This window comes from Acartia tonsa, chromosome 5, assembly GCF_053477335.1.
Source record: "Acartia tonsa isolate MP-2025a chromosome 5, ASM5347733v1, whole genome shotgun sequence".
Classification (NCBI taxonomy): domain Eukaryota; kingdom Metazoa; phylum Arthropoda; class Copepoda; order Calanoida; family Acartiidae; genus Acartia; species Acartia tonsa.
In genome coordinates, this window is record NC_137264.1 from 8,103,078 (window position 1) to 8,123,436 (window position 20,359).

General features: G+C 33.4%; 2 protein-coding genes and 1 long non-coding RNA gene across 4 annotated transcripts in view; 1 reads left to right on the plus strand and 2 right to left on the minus strand.

The window, feature by feature from the left end:
* LOC145318670 (TP53-regulated inhibitor of apoptosis 1-like) lies at positions 1 to 2,230 on the minus strand. The gene is made up of 4 exons (XM_080160107.1): positions 2,152 to 2,230; positions 1,613 to 1,722; positions 755 to 849; positions 1 to 144 (listed from the first exon to the last, which is right to left on the minus strand). Exons 2-4 carry the CDS (start codon positions 1,698 to 1,700, stop codon positions 73 to 75), a joined length of 255 nt encoding a protein of 84 aa, XP_080016233.1. The 5' UTR covers positions 1,701 to 1,722; positions 2,152 to 2,230; the 3' UTR covers positions 1 to 72.
* Positions 1 to 20,359, minus strand: part of ais (DExD-box helicase 52) — a 138,965-nt gene that overhangs the window by 69,959 nt on the left and 48,647 nt on the right. The gene's annotated exons all lie outside the window — the stretch shown is intronic.
* LOC145318671 (uncharacterized) lies at positions 8,676 to 12,704 on the plus strand. Its single transcript, XR_013879444.1, has 3 exons — positions 8,676 to 9,184; positions 10,173 to 10,253; positions 12,567 to 12,704. It is a non-coding gene; the product is annotated as an uncharacterized LOC145318671 (long non-coding RNA).

Sequence of the window (20,359 nt, forward strand, 5' to 3'; positions counted from 1 at the left end):
ATACACTAATAAGGACTAACTGTTAATGTTTAACAAGTTTTTATATATTTATATCACTTGAGATTTATATTTTCACTGGGCTTTTGTTTCCTCCGGGTTTGGAACCTGTTTCTCAGCGGGAGTTCCTAACACGGTTTTATCAACCTAAAATTATATTAACTTATAGACAATTTTTAGAAACAAGTATTTTTCTTACTTATTAAGAATACTAGCGGCTCCGCCCCTAGCATCTAAGAACTTTTAGTGTAGGTAAAAAAAGGGGGGAGGGGCACAAAAATAGTTTAAAACCATTCAAAGGCTAAATCTAAAAATTGAATGGCCTGAATCCATCCCGGGACATATATGACGCTTCGCTAAAAAGGAGACCTCAACCAGTTCATACAAAAATCCTAAGCCTCTGGATTTTATTTAGGTTCAAAGACTATTTAATTTAAAAGATTATAAAGTATACGGCTTCTTTAGATTTTTTTGTTTATACGGTAAAACTGAAGGATTTCCCATGGATATGAAGGGATAAGACAATTGCCGATGAATTGATTCAAATTCCCAATGATAATTCACAAAATTACCCATTCTGAAGTTTATAATTACTAATTGAAACGTTTGGACACTTACCTTAATAAATTAACCGATCAAAATTCAATAAAATACCCAAAAGTTGTTGAGGTAACGAATAAGAAAACGTTATCAGTAAACTATGGGGACTAGTATATCAAACAGTACCCTTTCCCCCTATAATAAAACAATTTCGTACCTCGTTTAAATTGATATTTTGTTTCTTGATTGCTTCTCTTACACAATCTCTGTAGACAACAAACAGGGGAGCACACATATCATCATTTGTATCACCTACATAAAAGAGTAAATGTACCTATTTATGTACAACCCCAATGAATGATGATACACAAAATTACTCATTCATTGGATTAGAATTAGTGATCGAAACGTTTGAACACTATATTTAATGATCAAACCAATTAAAATTTAATAAAATTCACCAAAGTTTTTAAAGACAAGATTAAGAAAACGTTACTTCAAAACATTGGGGACTAGTGGAATAAACAGTCAATATCCCCTCCCACCCTGGTAAATGTAGCTTATAAGTGTTTTGATAAGATACGACGGATAAAATTTTCTTTACTAATATATACAGCCGAATAATTTCATATCCGTTAATAATTATAGAATAACTTTCCGTTTATGATATAATACAAAAGTCTTGAAATAATGCATATAATGTTTCAGTTCAAAGCATTGACCAGTTTAAGGTGGATTTTATTGAGTAATTTAAGTAAAAAGTTGTAGACATGTGTTTTAAAATATAATGTATCACAAAATCACAAAATGTGTTCCTTAAAAATATTTGAATTGTATCATAAAACTAGTTGCTTCGCCCATAGCATCTAGGGGATGTTGGGTGAGGAAAAAAAATATCCTAAAACGACACAGACACTTGTAGAGCGCTCGAGCTTCCCTGATAAATACAACTAATTCGTGTCATTATTTTCAAAGATCTTTAGCTTAAGACAAAAATAAAACCTTATTACTTTATATTATAGGATTTCAAGGTTATAGAAATACGATATATGAAAGCATGATGTAAAATTGAAACCTTTTAAAAATTTCTCGGTGAACCAAAGATTGAAGCAAGAATCATACTTTGCCTTCAGTTCGTTACACTCAGGATCCAAGCTATTCATTGTCAAAAACAATCCACTTTCTCTGAAAATAAATGGAGGCTCATTTAATTAAAGTTGTGTGATTCCGTAATAACACGTTTAGAAAATTCTAGACAAAAATAATTCCCCTTATACGTACACATAATTAACTATAATGAATATTATTAATTTACTGTTCAATGCGTTTCATGTTACGGGATCTCTAATTAAATAGCTTTTATAATGGTTTATCATATAATAACGGAACCGTCACAAAAAAAAGCGTATTTTTAATTTAAGTATGTTCTCATCACGATATGTCATATCACTTGGTTGAAATTGAGCCTTGTATAAATAAAAAAAATTACAAAAAATGCAAATTTTAGCGTTAAAATAAAAAAAATATAATGACCGTCTTTAAAGTACAATATTTTTAACGCATTCTTATTGTAAAGATTAAGGATTTTTCAAATAAAATAGAATAAAAACTCACCATCATGTATTCCACTTACACTTTCCTCGACCACGTTCAAAGTATTATTACGTGCTTAGAAACAGAGTTGCCATAGTAATTTATATCTTGGAAATCCATATTTTTTATTTACTCTAATTAATTTCTTTGTTAAAAGATAACTAAAAACAATTCTTCAATTTTTGATAGAATTCATAGAACAATATTATTTTTTGAATGTCTATTGTACAAAAAGATTATAATAAAAAGATATATTAATTACAAATTTAAAATCTGGTAACCCAGTTTGCGCATTTGCCGCGAAGACGAATAAAAATCATGGTTACCAAACTTTAATAAATTAATTTTTAAAATTGATATTTCTGAGAAATTCGCTTGTATATCCTTTCTTATTCAATTTGAATACGCTTTTAGTTCTAAAATATCAAAATAAAATTTTAAAATAAGCTATTTTTAATGATAAATTTTCTTATATAAAAAATTAATAAATGAAATTTTCTCAGTAAATTTGGCATCCTTATGTTTTTATTATGAACCTGGAATTTTCTTTTCCATTTGAAAAATTCCAAATAAAACCTCACATTATTTCTTCATAGCTATATTTTTCAAAATTTGCTTTGGAATGTGTCCAACCTCGCGTTCAATAATTGTCTGAAGCACGTCGAAATAAAACGAGGAAAGGCTCGGAACGAATATCTGATCCTATTATAAACAACCTGCAAGTTTCGAGAATGGAAATTTTAAAATTTAAAGGAACAGAATAAGTTCTTTGCCTCTACTTATATCTTATTTCGAAAAATGAAAAAACTGTATTTATCTTGCCTCGAATACACGTATTCGTAAAATCTTATCGAACAAATTCTTATAATTGAACGTCTATTTCGTGCAATTTAATCGCTAATTTTATCGATTTTTTACGAAAAACGTGCCCTAATTGTGAATCTTTGATTTATCTGATTTACATTACCCCGCTGTTTCGAAAAATTTTTATCCCTGGTTCTATGCTTTTCTGTTTCCATATATTTTGAAATTTCTTGGCGAAAGAATACCCAAACTGTTTGCGTCGAATTCGCCGGTTGGAAGAAAGAAATATTGCGACAATATGCGAATTTCGTGTTTGACTCGATATAATTCGAACTATTTTCAAGATGTTCGGTGATGCAAAACAAATGAACTATTTCGGGAAATCCTCTGAATCTTCGATATCGAGTTTAACGTAACAATAAGTTGTATGATCGATGTTTTGAACGTAAAATTCGTCGCTTATTAGCGAAAATCCGTAAGAAACCATAAAACTATATCCCGAAATTGTTGATCTTTGTTCGAATTTTCGGTCATGCTTGAAAAACGATTAAAAATAATGTAACAAAACCATTGCTTTTAACAAGTATATTCAACAATTTTCATAACATGAAAAACAACTTCTATGATAAAATATATAATGATAACTATCAAATATTAAATAAATGCTGTGATAATGTGTTTTGCACTGGTATAAGAAACATTTGAAACGCTTACTGATTGAATTACTGTAACCGAAGACTTATATGTCGGATATCACAAAGAATTTTCGTGTATATAAAAGACTTTTGCCAAATATGACTATCAAATATTAAATAAAATCTGTGATACTGTATTTTGGCACTGGTATAACATTTGAAACGCTTACTGATTGAATTACTATAACCGAAGACTTATATTTCGGATATCACAAAGAATTTTCGTGTATATAAAAAACTTTTGTCAAATATAAAAATGACTATCAAATATTAAATAAAATCTGTGATACTGTATTTTGGCACTGGTATAATAAAAACACTTGAAACGCTTACTGATTGAATTACTATAACCGAAGATTTATATTTCGGATGTCATAAAGAATTTTCGTGTATATAAAAGATTTTTGTCAAAGAATGAATTTTCGTGGTTCAAGTTGTTTTAATCCAAGAAAAAGTGTGGTGAAAAAACATGAAAAAATCATTGTACTAATATCGAAGTGATCTTAAAAATATGATCCGTGATCCTGATATTAAATTCTTATAAATTAATTATTTAAACGAAATCCTATGATTTTTTGTTTTTTAGAAAAATTCTCACACTTTCCCTTGGAAATCTCAACTATCAATGTAGTCAAAAGGTCATAAATAATACTTTAAAAAATTGAGACTAATATGTTGAACACTGGTAATAAACTTAATTACCCATATTAAATTTGGACCTGAAGGTCTCATTGTCCCTTGTGAAATGGGCATTTACAATCTCGTCGTCGACGAATTTTGGCTGCTGCCTGCCGCCCGTGAACGGCGAATTTATCACGATGTTATGGAACAGGCCCGGTTTGGTTGGTTGGCCGTTCATCGCCGGTAGGAAAGAAAATCGTTTTTGGGTTGTTGGAATTGGACGACTTTGTGGCCGCTGTACTGTGATATCTCTATGCCTTCGTTGGGGCGAATGAACGACAATTTTGGGAATGGCGGTCGGATGTCGAGAACAATTATTTTTGCACCAATCACGTTGCGCTCCGTTGTCCCTGTAGATAGGTTGACCGGACTCTCGCGCAAAGTTTGTTACATAAGGATTATCTTGCATGGTGATACATCTCGACAATGCCATTTGATACGGCTCCGTCATCTGGCGGTACATTCTCGACATTTCGACCGACCGCCATTTGCCCTTGTCGCGCAGGGCTTCGTCCGATAGGCCAGCGTCGCAAGCGGCAGAAACTCCTGCCATCTTGCAACTTTTTCGGCCTACCGGACCGAAGTACCCTGCTTGACGACAAATGTTCTTGATATCATTCAATAATGTGTTGAGGCTCAGCATATACTTGCCGTCTGAGACAGTTTGTTTCCCGGTTGGAGTCCATACTACACTCGATCTGCAGAACAAATAATTCTCATCCAACACGCCTTCGCCCATAAAACTGAAGCCACATCGTTGATAATATTTGTTTATCAGCAGCACAGGACACGTCTCTCCTCCTTCAGCTACGAGTAGATTTTGCACTCCATCATGTTCTTGGTCGTTTTTGCGCTTTGGATAGATGACGCGCAAAACATCCACCCCGCCGATCATGTCCTTGCTTATATGACACGCGCGGACTTGCTCTAAATCGGCGAGGCGCGTAAAGGTATGGAATTGCAAAATTATGGCTACTGCTGCTCTGAAGATTGGTAATGGGATCTCCCAGATGTTTCTGTAGCCGTAGGCGATGCGTTGCATTATTGTTGTGAGGGTCGCTTTGGGTATGGGAGTAGCCTTCTTAATAGGTGCGCGCTCGATCGCGGCGCGCCTGGTGGCTCCTTCTAGGAGCCGCGATACTTGCTCAGAGAATTCTGTGACCGGCTTGCCTATGATATAGGACCAAGCTTTCAGTGATCCGTTCACCTGAAAAAATAAAAAACGTATTCTTTATTTGTTCATGGGTTGTTAACATACTGCTCCGAATTTTACCTAGATTTGTCAATAATACGATATTGCTTGCCATTATATATTTTCGTGGCTATCCACTGTTAACTTAAGGTTCAATTTGAACCTAAATTTATGAGTAATAAGGTAATGATTGCTATGTTTATGTTACGAGAGAATATCTGGACATTTCAAACGGAAAGACGAACCATCTTTTATTTAGTTTGGAAAGCCAGAAACATAAACTTTGACAAATCTGATGCCTAGTTGATAATGAATTTGAACGTGATATAATCCTGATGCAAATTACGTCAAAATCATAAAAGGAGGATCTTATGTGTAAATAATTTAATATTGGCCTTGAATCCTAATGGTAGATATCTAACAACCTGAAACGCATTTCAATTTTTTATTTGAAAAAACTTACTTGTTTTAAAAAGGAATACGGCTTTTGGATATTTTCCACGTGGTGTATGAAATCCTTCAGAATCCTCTCAGTGAACGTGGTCGCTGGTAGATTCCTCTTTCTCAGGTATGCCATGTAGACTTCGACTACATGAGAATGCACACTAGTGGTAGACTGCGCTCTTGCGGAGGAATACAGGAGAGCGTCACGGTTCTTCTCTGGTGATAGGTTTAAAGCTCTGGCCGCCTTCATGAGCCTCAGCGCCGGCCTGTGTGAGATTCCGGCGGGTAAACTTTCACCAACTAAACAAAGTTTAAAACAATTAAACTGGGGAAATGAAATGTTTTCAATCTTATCGCGTGTGACCCTCATGTTCCCTGAGACATGGATGATTTAAAGCCGTTAATTTAAACGATTAAATATGATGTTACAATCATTGACTACTAGGAAAAAAGACGCTAATGCCACAAAGACTCTACCCCGTCTATCCTGGATCTAACTACACTGACTATACTTGCCTCTCATAGGTCTCTGTTGTCCTCTAGCACGAAACCCGGCATCATATCTGGCTCGGCCCATTTTAACAAAATCTGTGAGGGTACGTCCGGTAATACTCTAGGAAAATGGTCTGAAATGGGTATAATAAGTTAGAGTTTCTTTAAGAAAGATGTTTATAACAAATAATTTATAAACTTATCAAATTTTGTAAAATAAAAATTTTGGAAAAGATGTGCCTAAAGAATGAAACAATTTCTTCAAACCCAACCTATCACATCCCATTGCTTTTTATGTGGCTTTAACAAATTAAATTTTCTGATATCACAGACTAGAATAATTTTCAATAAGCGTATTGTTCCGAAAAAGGAAATGGTCTAAATTGATAAATCTGACAAACATATAAAAAACAAACGGTCGATACTATATACTTTATCATAAAATGCGTTTTTAGGTAAAATTCTTTGTACAATTTAATGTGTGGACTAAAACACAACCTGAGATCTTAAAAAACGAATTTTTTACTTCCTTTTAGCGTCGGCCAAAAAGGCTAAAAAACATATTTGAAAAATCAGTTGGACAATTACTATTTTGTCCGAATACAAAAAACATAAAAATACATATAACATTTTGTGTGGAAAGAATATATTCCAGATATACCGGCCTCATGATAAATGTCATCAATAAATGTGTTAAATTATAGAATTTTTCTATAAAGGCTTTTTAAGCAACCAAAAAATCTAATTTGGAATCTACGTTATAATATTAATCTTAGATTACAGATAAGGAGGATCAGGTATTACGATCATACAATCTTCCCACACAGATAATAATAAATTGCAATATCATAATAAATGACTAACAACATAATATTTGGCATATTTAGGTTTTGATTAAAAAAGCAATCATGGAGAAATTGCATGCCCCTTTAAACATACAATCAGATGCCTCAGATGAAAACTCTGTCTTAAAAACAAAAATTCTTTTTATAAAAGATCTGAACCTACCTACCTCCATGAATTGTGACCAATAACAGGCAGATTGCCAAAATGGTACTACAAAAACAATAGTGGCTGCTGATAAGCTTAAAACCTTATGCAATACTGGTATGATACATTTTATGGGGGGGCATACAAACATAACTTGATCACTATTCAACTGCTGTATGAAAAAGTCCGTTCCAGCAGCCGCTTTATCTGGCAGCTTAGAAAAATACAAAGGGCATTTAGAATTTGTGGCACTTGCCATTAGGTCTATGACGGGTTTAACTTTGAACTGTCTGCATATTAAGTCATAATCCTCCATTTTGAAACCCCATTCGTCCGTATTTGTCACCTTTGAACCTTCGTCCGCAATTTTGAGAAGGAGTGTACTGCGTCTCTGCCATACGGGCAGGAGGTTTATGTCATATCTCAATTGGGCTAATTTGATGTCAATGACATGGCGCTGGAGAATCTCTACCCTGGATCCGCGGTTTAATATGCTTACCATTCCCCGATTGTCACTGCACCAGGCTACGGTTTTATGCCTGTTTTGCTCCAGGAAAGCCTCCTGTTGGAACATCTTGGAGACGGCCAGCAGTTCTCTTAAAGTACTGGACTGTTGGATTTCTGACATCTCAAATGGGAATTCCTTGACTATGCGCAGCTGTTCCGCTTCATAAACAAAAGCCCTGGAATCGCTCGAATCAGAAACCATAACGGATTCCAGTCGAGCAATTTCCAGGGGATCAACTGCCTCTAGAAGCACTGCCTGTTTCGCTGGTTGAATGATGTTGATAGTGACATTGCAGCGATTCACAGGTTGCCCGTTGAAACTAAAACAAAAAGATTTTTATTGGTTACTACAGCAATGTTAAAGGGACTGTGAACGAGAATTTTTCTCATCTTAATATCAAATCTTAACATTATCTCATTCATAATATCTCACAGATAGAGCAAAACGCGCTTTTGTTTGCTTAAAAAACGGCTTTTTCCGCCGATTTTTATAAGGTACGGGGAAAGGAAGAAATTTTCCGTATTATATAAAATGTGCATTAAATTGCTTTTTTCTCTCATTATAGCTAAAATTAAACTTTTTCGCATAGTTCTTGACTTTTCCTAACCGTTAAGCTATCTGTAGATGTAAATTATTCATTAAAATATGAACCAGGCACAGAGAAATTGATGAAATAAGTCATGTTCTTTTTGGAAATTCAAATCAGGCATTAAAATTACATAACAAAATTGACACCACAAATTTACTGTGACACATATATTAACTCTTTTCTAGGTTCGGAATAGGTTAGTCTAGTATTTCCACTCTTCCCTTTTTTCATTACTTCCCCTCCATTATTTTGAAGCAGAAAATATAAACAGCTGATTGGAAAATTACATAAATTTAAATAAACATCACGTTTGTTTATGAAAGATTTTCAATGTAGGCAAAACTAGTAATATAGTAGAGCGTTCAACGTACATAGTTATCATATTAATTGCGCCGTGATTTTTACGTCTATGCCATTCCCGAGGTTTTAATTGGCACAAATTTAGGCATTCAAATTTACTTAATATCATGTGGGGTAAAATTGTATGCATATCCAACTGGTTTTTATCCAGATGAATTTCAGTTGGACGTGGTTTTTATATTGTTAGTACACTAATGCTACCAGCGCCAACATAATACATATTACATAATTTTCAGACAAAATGCAGAAATTACTCGGATATGTTGACTATTTCAGCTTCTTCGCTAGTTAAGCTTTAAGTAAGGAATAGTTTTTTCTTTCATCGTATTATAAACCGCTTTCCGCGGATATAGAATGTACAATTATAAGATCAAAACCAGTTTTTTTTGCCCCGAGGTGCCGAATGCACCGACTAAAAAAATTGTTTTAATCTTATGGTTGTACATTTTTATATTCGTAGAAAGCTGGATATAATTGATGCTAGACATAGTTTTCTCGTATGGATGAGAACCGGTTCCTATCCGCCGGATTTGAATAAATATGAGAAATAATATTATTTTGTTAACTGCTCTAGAGATGGCGGCCGCGGGGGAGGGGGGGGAGGGGGGTAAAGCAACCATCTTGTAATCAATGTGTAAATGGCACTTAGAATTCGAATTTCGTTACTTTTTCAACTTTTTGTTCAATTTAGGGAAAATTACCTACCAAGGATTACTCATGCAGAATTTCAGATAGAAATTCGAATTCTATGTGCCATTTATACATTGATTACGAGATGGCTGCATAACCCCCCCCCCCCCTTAAATAACATTAAAAGATAGGGCATTTGACGAGTTCTTAATACTTATTTTTTTTAATCATGGAAAGAAAATGAAGTTTCGGGTTTCGTCGTATATTCATAATAGCCGTCCTCTTATTTCTAGCCCCAGCGGGGCATATTTTCTAACCCTGTGGGACAATCATTATCACATATTTAACCTAACCTAAAATAACCTTTCAAAACCTATTGTGAAAATACGATGAAACTTCGTTTTCTTTCCTTGATCCATTTTTTGAAGGGGGAAGAGATTACCTCCTTTCCTATCCCCTATTTCAGCAACTTTAATGGTGAGGGCGTTCTCCCCCCCCCCCCCTTACCCTTACCTCACGTGATTGATTAATTTAAGAAATACTTTTGTTTTAAAAAAAAACTCTCTAAGGGCTGGGGAGGGGGGGGATAGGGACTCATTAGGGAGTAAGTAATTAAATTCATCCTTTAACCATCAATTAAATTGTCTAAATATTTAGAACTGTGAATAGAAGGTGCCAGTCAAGAATTATGATTGTTTCCCCGAAATTTGCTTCGTGGCAGCTTCGTAACTCTTACAGGTAATTTTGTTTTAATAGAGAGAATTAAATAGGGATGATCTTCGAGTAACACATTTTATTGGCTGGTAAGAAAATTGAAAATTAGTTAGTTTATATGCTGTTTAAAGTGACATTATCTAACTATAAGTTTGGCTCAAAATGTTTTTTATCTCACTCAAAATGGAGATTTTAATCAGTTCTGTTGTTAGTAAAAGGAAGATCGAAAAAATTGTTGTCTGTGTGTTCAGCAAAGAATCTTGCTAACCAATGAACCAATATGGTTCTTCTTTATAGTGGAGCTTTTGTATCAAAGTTCCATTGAAGGTAAATAACTATTTTGAGAGAGGGCACTTCCACCCTTACAAGAGAAACATAATAAACGACCTCACCCAACCTAAATATTTTTATGAAAAAAAGTATGGCTTCGAAACCAAATAATCTCCACTAGATTAGAAATTATGTATAGCAACGTATTATTATAGACAATTTTCCACAAATATTACAATAAAAATCATAAGATTAATTTTAGTATTATTAACTCAACAAAACTAACTAAGTTTTTATTTTAATATCGACGGAAAACTATATATAATACGATGCAGTAAATAAATATTCTTTTTAAAATTTTGGACTTCTCCTTTCCTTCCTCAAATGCATTTAGAGGCCTCTAGATGAAAAAAATATTCAAATCAATAATTTTTTTTTGTTTAAATGTTGATTTCTTGGGACTTCCCCTTATTCTAATCAAATAATTGTTTTTGCATTTTATTTTTTACTAGCGGCTTTGCCCCTAGCCTCTAGGGGCTTTGCCTCAAGAGGTATAATTACATCTTTTATTACCTGGAGAGCCCCCACTCCACCACTATTTTAAATAATTAAAAGAAAAAATTGGTGGAGGGATTTTTTGTTTTGGGGGGTTAGGGGTGTCCCACCCCCTAAGAAAATAGCCTAAAACCACCCCAGGACCAGTAGGTATATTCCCTGAAGAGTAGAATCCGATCGATTAAGTAGTTATCGAGATCTTAAGGGACAGACAGACAGACGGACGGACAGACATCATTCTACTTTGTATTATAGATATTGAGTTCTAAACTTTTATTAGACTTTTACACGACCATGGCTCAACAAGCAGCGCATCCGCCCGTCGTACGGAAGGTGATAGGTTCGAATCTCTTCCCGACACCGCGACATGACAAGATGCTAAAAATGTTTCCTACTGCTACTATGTCAGATGCACAACATTAATAGTTAGAGTAGGGGGATTGCCTTGGCCCAAAAACAGCAAAGCCTATTACCATGCACAGTTAGGTTGTGCAATCAAAGGGTTTTGTCTGATGTACATATGTTACTAAACCTAATATCCTTGGGTGTATTGCATCCCATTAACGGAGATGATACTCTGGATTCTCTAAATGATCACTTATACATCGAAGGATAATCCCGCCTTTACGAAATAAGTAGTAGACATATAAGTAGCTTCACTAGAGGGGTGGATAATTATTTCTAAGGGCGATTTCTCTAAGGATGGTTGTAGTAAAAAAAGTTATCTAAGCAAGATTCTTCAGTACATAGACACAGACATACAGCCTGTTACTTTTTTAATGGAATTTACATAAACATGACAAAAATATTTTCTTTGAATCAAAACTATCGGCAGTTAACCATTTTTTTTTGGGGGGGAGGGGGCCCAAATTTCAATTAAGTTGTACAAATTTAAAAATAAAAAAATGAGAATGTGGGAGGGTGGAAGGTACAGTACAGTACCCATGAGAAGCTACATTGTAATGTACAGGGGTACCATATAGGTTCAGCGGATAGCAATATTTTTCTGCGAAGACATACGCACACATATGTACACATACAGACATTCTGTTACTTTTATAGATTTCTAAAAATGAGACAAAAATAAAGGCAATTGCCCTCATATCGCTTATAAACCGCGAACAAAGTTTTGAGAGTAAAATTTATTTTTAATTCTTACTTATAGATAATTAAAGGAGAATGTCCACTAAAATGGTTTGGGCAGGAGGTGGGGTGGGGGGGTGGGGTGTGGTTACTCGAGAACTCTTAGAGCTAGAGTGAGGTAATTTTGGATTTAAACTTCTCTAGGGCCAAAGTTACTTTCAAGAATATCGGTATCCGCTGCTCCCGCTGAAAACCGCCGAAAACGGCGATTTTTGGCAGGAGTGGCGTTCACCGATATTCTTAAAAGTAACTTTGTCCCTACAGAAGCTTTAATCCGAAATTAGCTCACTCAAGCTATACGGGTTCTCGAGTAAAATATAAACTACAGATACAAAAATGTTCTTTATTAATTTTTATTTTATTTTTCAGGTGTTAAAGAAATTCGTCGAGAATGCAAGAAAACCTGAATATCAAATAAACAAAGATTTCTTGATCTGTTTGTATTTTTTAAAAATGTGAATGTATTAACTAGTTCTAGTTAAATTTTAAATATAAACATTCTTAAAGGATAGACTTTTTTAATAGCGAAGCTTTTCTATAATTAGGGTCGGTCCGCACGTCTGTCCCGAACGGATAACTTTTTTGTTAATTTAGACATGTTAGAATTCCTATCGATTTCAAACTTTGCATTGTGATTCCTGTAGTAGTTAGGTACGATTTTGAAAGCGTAGCAACTCTATAATGATTATCAGAATGTCTGTAGGTCTATTTTAAACATGTTGATTTTTTTACTTATTTAATAACAATTTTTTATCTGTTTTAATTATCCGATTGATCTGATTTTTTTGTATAGTGATTCCTGGTATAACAAAGTACAATATTATAAGCTAAGCAACTCTATAATCAAGTCGTAAAAATGTAAGTATGTCCACAAACATTATCCTGTATCAAGCTGTTATTCAACAAATTTACTTACAATTTTACATTTCTATTCTGAATATCCAGTTCTGACACTATACAGGTGTTAATTTCCATTTGTCCTACCGTTTCAGTGCTTCGCTTTTATGGATGTTGTCATCCTTGTTTTCATAATATTTACTATTACAAGGGTTAGCTTTTTAGTAGCGATGCTTCTATAAACTATAATAAAAAAATATGTCAGAGGAAAACTAAAAATGGAGATTAAAATTTGGCTAGAATTGTTTTTCTCGGTTTCTATTAAATATCAGGGACAGATAGAAATGTGTTTTGGTTAGTTGTTAAAAGCAAAGCTTTTTTATTTTTAGGGTCAGTTCGCCCGTCCGTCTGTAATGGTTAGCTCGTTAATTTAAACAGGTTATAATTGTCCTATCGATTTCAAACTTTGCATGATGATTCTTAAAACAGTCAGATAAAACTTTGAAAGCACATCAACTCTAATCGTTGCCAGAAAAAACCGCAGGTCCATTTGAAACGTGCTGATTTTTTACTTTTTTGATAACAAATTCAAAGTTAAAATTATATAATTTTAAAATACTGATTTCTATTACAACAAAGTACAATGATAAAAGCGAATCATAACAATTACTTACATTTTAGTTAGACTTATGCATGAATATTATGCTTATTCAGTTCTGACACTGTTATTGTGTTATTGATGGTCTGTTCTACATTTCAGAGCTTCACCTTATAGATTTTATCATCCTTGTTTATATATTAACCTAGAGATCATTTTAGGGTGCAAGGTTGCTTTATATTGATATTAAACTTGTTTAGACCTTAAGTTTTAGAATATTTTCTAAGCTTTTATAATAAATAAGAGCTCATTTCGTTAATTTTAACATGATAGAATTACTCTATTAATTTCAAATTATGAGTCCTAAAATAGTAAGGTACGATTTAAAAAGCGTAGCAACTCGAAATTCGTCACCTGAATGTATGTATGTCCATTAAAACATATTAATTATTAACCTTTTTTGACAAAACTTATGTATGTCACAAGAAGGTATAATGTTATAAGCGAAGCATCTCTATAAATAAGTCCTAAAAATGTAAGTATGTCCTTTACTTAAGCAATTTTTAAACAATTTTTTGGTGGCGGCGGAAAACACCAGTAGATGGCAGAAGCGGTACTGCCGCCATTTTCTATTCAAATATTTTTTACTGACTATACTAACCTAAAAACTCAAAAGATTTTGTTTCAATATCTTTAAAAGCACAGGAGAAGCACTGAATTTAAGATATTCCTTGATAACAGAGAATTTGAAAAAAAATAACATGGTCTCATATGTTTCCAAATTGCCTAATTCGGCGAGAAATGCAATAACAAATTTTTTGACGACGACAGAAGATGGCAGTGAACGGCATTTTTTTAAGTTAGATACCAAAACTTGGGGTAATTGGAGACACAACCAAAAAGATTTTACCCAATTATCTCTAAAACTAAGGGAGTAGCACCCAAAATAAAATTGCTGGTATGTCGTGTGACTAGTCACTAATTCTACCCCCCTCCCTCAACTTAAAATTTTGATTAGACGTTAATTATTTATATTCTGTTCTGACACTCTGTTAATGTTAATCCTACCAATTCAGAGCTTGGCTTTTATGGATGTTGTCATCCTTGTTTCATTTCAAACGGGCGCTAGTTTTCATAAAAACTAGGTAGTCATTTTAGTTACTTTTTTTTACCTTTTTGAAGCATTTTGTGGTTACGTGTCGGGTTATTATTAGTATTTGATTTTATTTTTTAGCGAAGCTTCTCTATAATTCTCTGTTAGTCAGTCCATATTGCTATGGGGTATTTGTGTTCATCTTGGCTGCTACTGGAGATAGACAGGTGACATTTTCAGTAAAGATTCCAATGGCACAAGTTTTGTCATGCTCATAAAGATGTTATTACATTTTTTAATTTTTTACTTTGCTACTTATAGATGGTGTCATCCTTATTTTCAACATCTAATAATTTCGAAGTTAGATATGTTAAATCTTATCTAACAAATTAAACTCGATGGATTTATAGAATGTATGGATCAAGAAATTCTTTTCTAAAATATACTTTATTAATAGATATAATTTTATAAATAAATTGATGTATATTATTAATAGTCGCTTCGCCTCTAGGGGGCTTTGCCCCAAGAGATTTGATCAAACCAATTTTACGTAATTTAGATTTTAAACCGCTGAACCGATCGGGTTCTCCTTAACAGGGTAGATTCTCATGGTTCCCGGGAAGGTTTATAACTATTTTGGGGGAGGGTACCACCACCCTCCCAAGAGAAATGACAAAAAAATCGAAAATTTTTGTTAAATACGGGAGACTTCAACGTAAAATAAAGAGGTATCGTACTAAAGAATTATCGTAGCAAACAAAAACATTTAAAGTGCCACTAGAGGCCTCTAGGGGCGTAGCCGCTAGTCTATAATACAAAGTCTGTCTGTTTGTTTGTAGCGAAGGATCTCGCTAACTGCTGAACCAATCGGGTTCTCCTTTACAGGGTAGCTTCTCATAGGACTCGGGAATGTTTATGACTATTTTCTTGGGGGTTGGGACACTCCCAACCCCACCAAAAAAAAATTTCTTTTTAAAACAAACTAAAATAGTGGGGTCGACCACCCCCCCCCCCCCCCCCCGACAAAGAATTTTTTTTATTAAATTTTTCTTTTAAATCTAAAATACAAAAAATTGGTTTGATCAAACGTCTTGGGGCAAAGCCCCTAGAGGCTAGGAATGAAGCCGCTAGTACATACATATATAACAGTTTTACAAAAAATAAAATGCAAACAAGGTCCATAATTACAGCTGTCTTTCATAATATTTAAAGGAGTCATTCCATGATATTCTAGGTAAAATTAAAAGAAAGATATAATCCATGGAAATTTTATGAAATTAGATCTTTTCATAAAGTGTATTTAACAAATATTTAGATTGGAAATATTTCTATTGTTTCTGGACTTTAATAATTTTATTATCGAAATATTTACTAGAAAGAGGACTGTACTTATATACCTGTACAAATACATTGCAAGAAGCAAACAAAGTGATGTTAGTTAAATGAATGAAAAAAAAATGTGGACTGGACTAATGTTTTATGAAAATAATATAAACGAATATAAATACATATATAACAAAAACATCACAAAATATAGGCTTGTATTAGTAACTGTAGTTTCAAATTATTTTTAAAAACGAAACTCTTCTACAATAAAATGGTAAGTCCGATTGTTTATTTAGGCATGTTAAAATAGTCATAAAGTTGTCATAATAATATCTGTTTATGACCTCAAGGGGTCTTGGTGTCGCTTCGGTTTCTATACCTCTCATGCACCTTTAATACTCTGCGTCATAAATGAGGTGTGAAGGCTAGTAAAACCTAACTGTGCATGGTAATGAGTTGCGCCTGTTTTGGGCCAAGGCATTCCCCCTACTCTAACTATTTATTTCGCGCACCAGACATAGCAGCAGTAGGAACCATTTTTAACGTCTTTAACTATGAAGGGATTTTAAGCTGAGAATATAACCTTTTACCTCTCTGACGATGAGTGTATGTGTTAAGTATTGCGCCACGGTCACGGGTAATTAGATATCTGTTACTGTTAGGTATGTTTTAGAATGCGTAGCAACTCTATAATCATCACCAGCAGCTTTATAGGTCTATTAGCTTTTATGGTTGTTGTCATGCTTTTTTCATAAATGTAACTAAATGTATATATTAAAAAGAAGCTTTAAAATTACTGCCTCTTGTTCGTGAAAAGTCCACTTTTAGTCATATATGTGGATTTAATGACAACAGAAAAAAAAACTTCCCAATAGCGGAGGCGTGCAATCGTATTTGATACCAAGAAATGTAAGCTGAATAAGTTTGTGTTTCAGAAGTAACACTAATAACTTCCCCCTCGAGTTGTCATCATTGAACAGAAAAAAGTACTAATATAAAATTGAGATTGTTATAATTGAACCATTGAACATGTTTCTTATTAACTGATTTTGAATCATCAGCTTCAGTTTGTCTAGATATCACTGTCCACGTCGTCTAAACAAAAAAATATTTTATTAGATAAATGTTTGGAGACAATGTAAATGTAAAGTTTGGGCTGATTTAATTTTGAAGGCCAACATGTATTTAATTCAAAAGTTTATCTACTCCTTAATTATTCTTTTTTAAAGCGAAGCTTTTCCATAATTAGGGTCGGTCAGTCCGTCCGTCCATCTGTCAGTCAGTCAGTCTGTCCTGAACGGATAGCTTTTTTCGTTAATTTAGGCATGTTAGAATTTTCTATTGATTTCAAACTTTGCATGATGATTCCTGTAGTAGATAGGTACGATTTAGTAAGCGTAGCAACTCTATAGTCATTACCAGAATGTCCGTACGTCCATTTAAAAATGTTGATTTCTTACTTTTTCATAAAAATTTTTTTATGTAATAAAATCATCCGATTGATCTGATTTTTGGATTACTGATTCCTATTACAATAAGGTACAATATTTTGATATCTATAATCAAGTCTTAAAAATGTCAGTATGTCCTTAAATAAACAGAATTCTTTACTTAAAAAGTTATGTGACATATTTTAGTATAATTTTGTCAAAACTTATATATTAAAATTTTTGTATATTCAGTTCTTACACTCTACAAGAGATAATGTTTGTCTGCCATACCGTTTCATAGCTTCGCTTTTATGGATGTTGTCATCCTTGTTTCAATAAAATCACAGGCTTGCTTGTTTCCCACCACTTGGCAAAATTAAGTGGGGTGGATACACCCCACGAAATGTAAAAAAATTGCGCAATTCGCAATTTTTCAATTCAAGGACACTTGTTTGATTTTCGAGTGGATGGATGGACATATTGGGGGGGGGGGGGGCCTGGGCCACCCCCTTGACACTAAAAATACACCAGTTTGTTGTCTGTTATACAGCCTCATCGATTTATGTATAAGACGGAGTCAAATTTTCAATTGCGCTTCACGAACCCCTTGGTAAAACCCTGTGCACGCCAATAATTAAAAGGTGATGTTAATTCATTTTAAACATGATCCTTTTATAATAAACTAACATGATGATTGTTTGTTTGTCTGCGCCAAAAGAGCTCGCTAACCGCTGAACCGATTAGTTTCTCCTTAACAGGGTAGCTTCTTATAGTTTCTGGGAAGGTTTATAAGTATTTTTGGGGAGAGTACCACTAGCGGACGTGCTTTTACTTTCAGCTAAATCTGTATCAAATATTTACCTTTCACAAATTGAAGAAATACGGAGGTGGTTCAACTTAGATGTTATCATATTTTTAATTTCTGAAAATTTAATAAATAAAATTAAACAAATTATAGCACATTTGATAGGCAAAAGTAAGGGGCATACCTTTAATAATAAAAAGGTAAAACCAAATATCACGAATAGATAAGTATGATTTACGACAAATATTGTGTAAATAGGTGTAAAATTATCAAAATGATTAATGTGTACAGTACATATTTACATTTTAAGACTTAATTTCAGAGATGATTCGCTTATACCCTTATGTCTAATTATCCAAGAAATCAAAATTCAAAGTGAAAAGAATAAATATATTATCCTTACATGAAATTAGTAGGATGTCTTATCTGTTTGACTAAGGATCTTGTTAACCTCTAAACCGATATGGTTATACTTTACAATGTAGCTTTGATCTTATATATCCTGGGAAGGTTTATAACTATTGGTACGTTAGGAGGTTACAAACACCCTGTGAAGATAAACTGCCCTGAGGAAAATAATTATTTCTTTTGAAAATCAAAATCATAGATTGGGGGAAGGTTGATTTCCCCATCCCACCTCATGTGCCTATCAAGGCTCCAGGGGCGTAGCTGCTAGTCTGTAATGTAAAGTATTAAGTTTATTTTGGTTTAAGCAAAAGTTATTGCTGGTCTGTGTGGGTTATGCTTTATTTCGCCTATGCAGACTAGGCACACAGCTATAAGTACGTACAACATAATCTCATCATAAAACATAAAAAATCACCATAATTTAAGTGGACTTAACTTAATTCAAGGAATGATCATATTAGAATTGCTACGCTTAATCAATTAAAAATATGAAACAAACTCGGAAATATATGAAATTTTTTTTTTCCAATCTTAGATTTTACTGATACAAAATAATAACAAAAAACAGCTGTTGTAAATTCTTCCTTAGAGGAAGATGGACAAAATATTAGTCGTAATTTTTAACCCATACCCAAATGAGTATTTGTAAAAAACATATATAATTATTATTTTTTTTCAAACTATTTTGCGATAAATATAATTACAACATTATAAGACTATCAAAAAAGACTTTTTTTGTTTTAAACTATGATAAGTAACTAAAATGAAAAACGGAAAAAATACCCAGGAGTCATTTGTCCAATCATTAAATTCATGTAAGGAACGAGATGGCAGTGCTATCCTAAACCAGACATTATACAGATAATTTCCATTTTAAAATACTTCATTTTTTGACAATTACACAGTAACACAGTAGTAAAATAAAAATTCGATATAACATAACTAATTAGACACTGTCAGGAAAACTTTTAAACTATATTTTACATCCAAAATGTTATTGAAAATAGATTTAAACAGTAAAAATGTAGTCTCAGCTGCTCAAAAAAATTTTCTTCCCTTCCCCAACAAGGTTTTTCCGGGTTTAAAAAGTCAATATTTTCTTATACAAGGAACTTTCAGATAATTTTTTTATCTAATGTTGTTTCAAAAACACTCTTCTATACATATATTAACAGAAAATTTCTGGTTCACACTCCCTTTAAATTTACTACAGTAATGTTAAAATATTTTCTTTCTGAGGTGATAGTAACAAAATTTATAGATTGAAAAAGTGTAAAAAACTTATGGCTTAATAACTTGAAAAATATTTTGAACCCCGAAACTACTAGTTTCCGTCAATTAAAACTTATGTACACACCTTATTAAGAAAGTCTGGAGCATGTCGAACTCTTGGAGCATTCTAGCGTTAATGACAAGTGATCCCTTCCATCCCTTTTCTTGGACAGTCTGTCCTAGTGTCTGCTGACATGCTCTTGTGACAACCCTCATTACGTTTCCGTGGGAACTGATCAAGTGGCAACACACGCCAAGGATGTGAGCGAGTTCCTTGGCGTGTATGAATCCCGTTTTATTGAACTTTGACACCGCTTTGTTGATATCATTTGTTAAAATGATTATTTTCATTTGTGGGGCACTTATCCTCATTGAAATAGAGTTGATGTTAAA

Coding starts and splice junctions, on each gene's coding strand:
- LOC145318670 (XM_080160107.1), bottom strand. CDS start 1,700: ATGAATAGCTTGGATCCTGAGTGTAACGAACTGAAGGCAAAGTATGAT. Junction 850..1,612: donor CACCGAGAAATTTTTAAAAG/GTTTCAATTTTA, acceptor TCTTTTATGTAG/GTGATACAAATGATGATATG. Junction 145..754: donor AAAATATCAATTTAAACGAG/GTACGAAATTGT, acceptor ATATAATTTTAG/GTTGATAAAACCGTGTTAGG.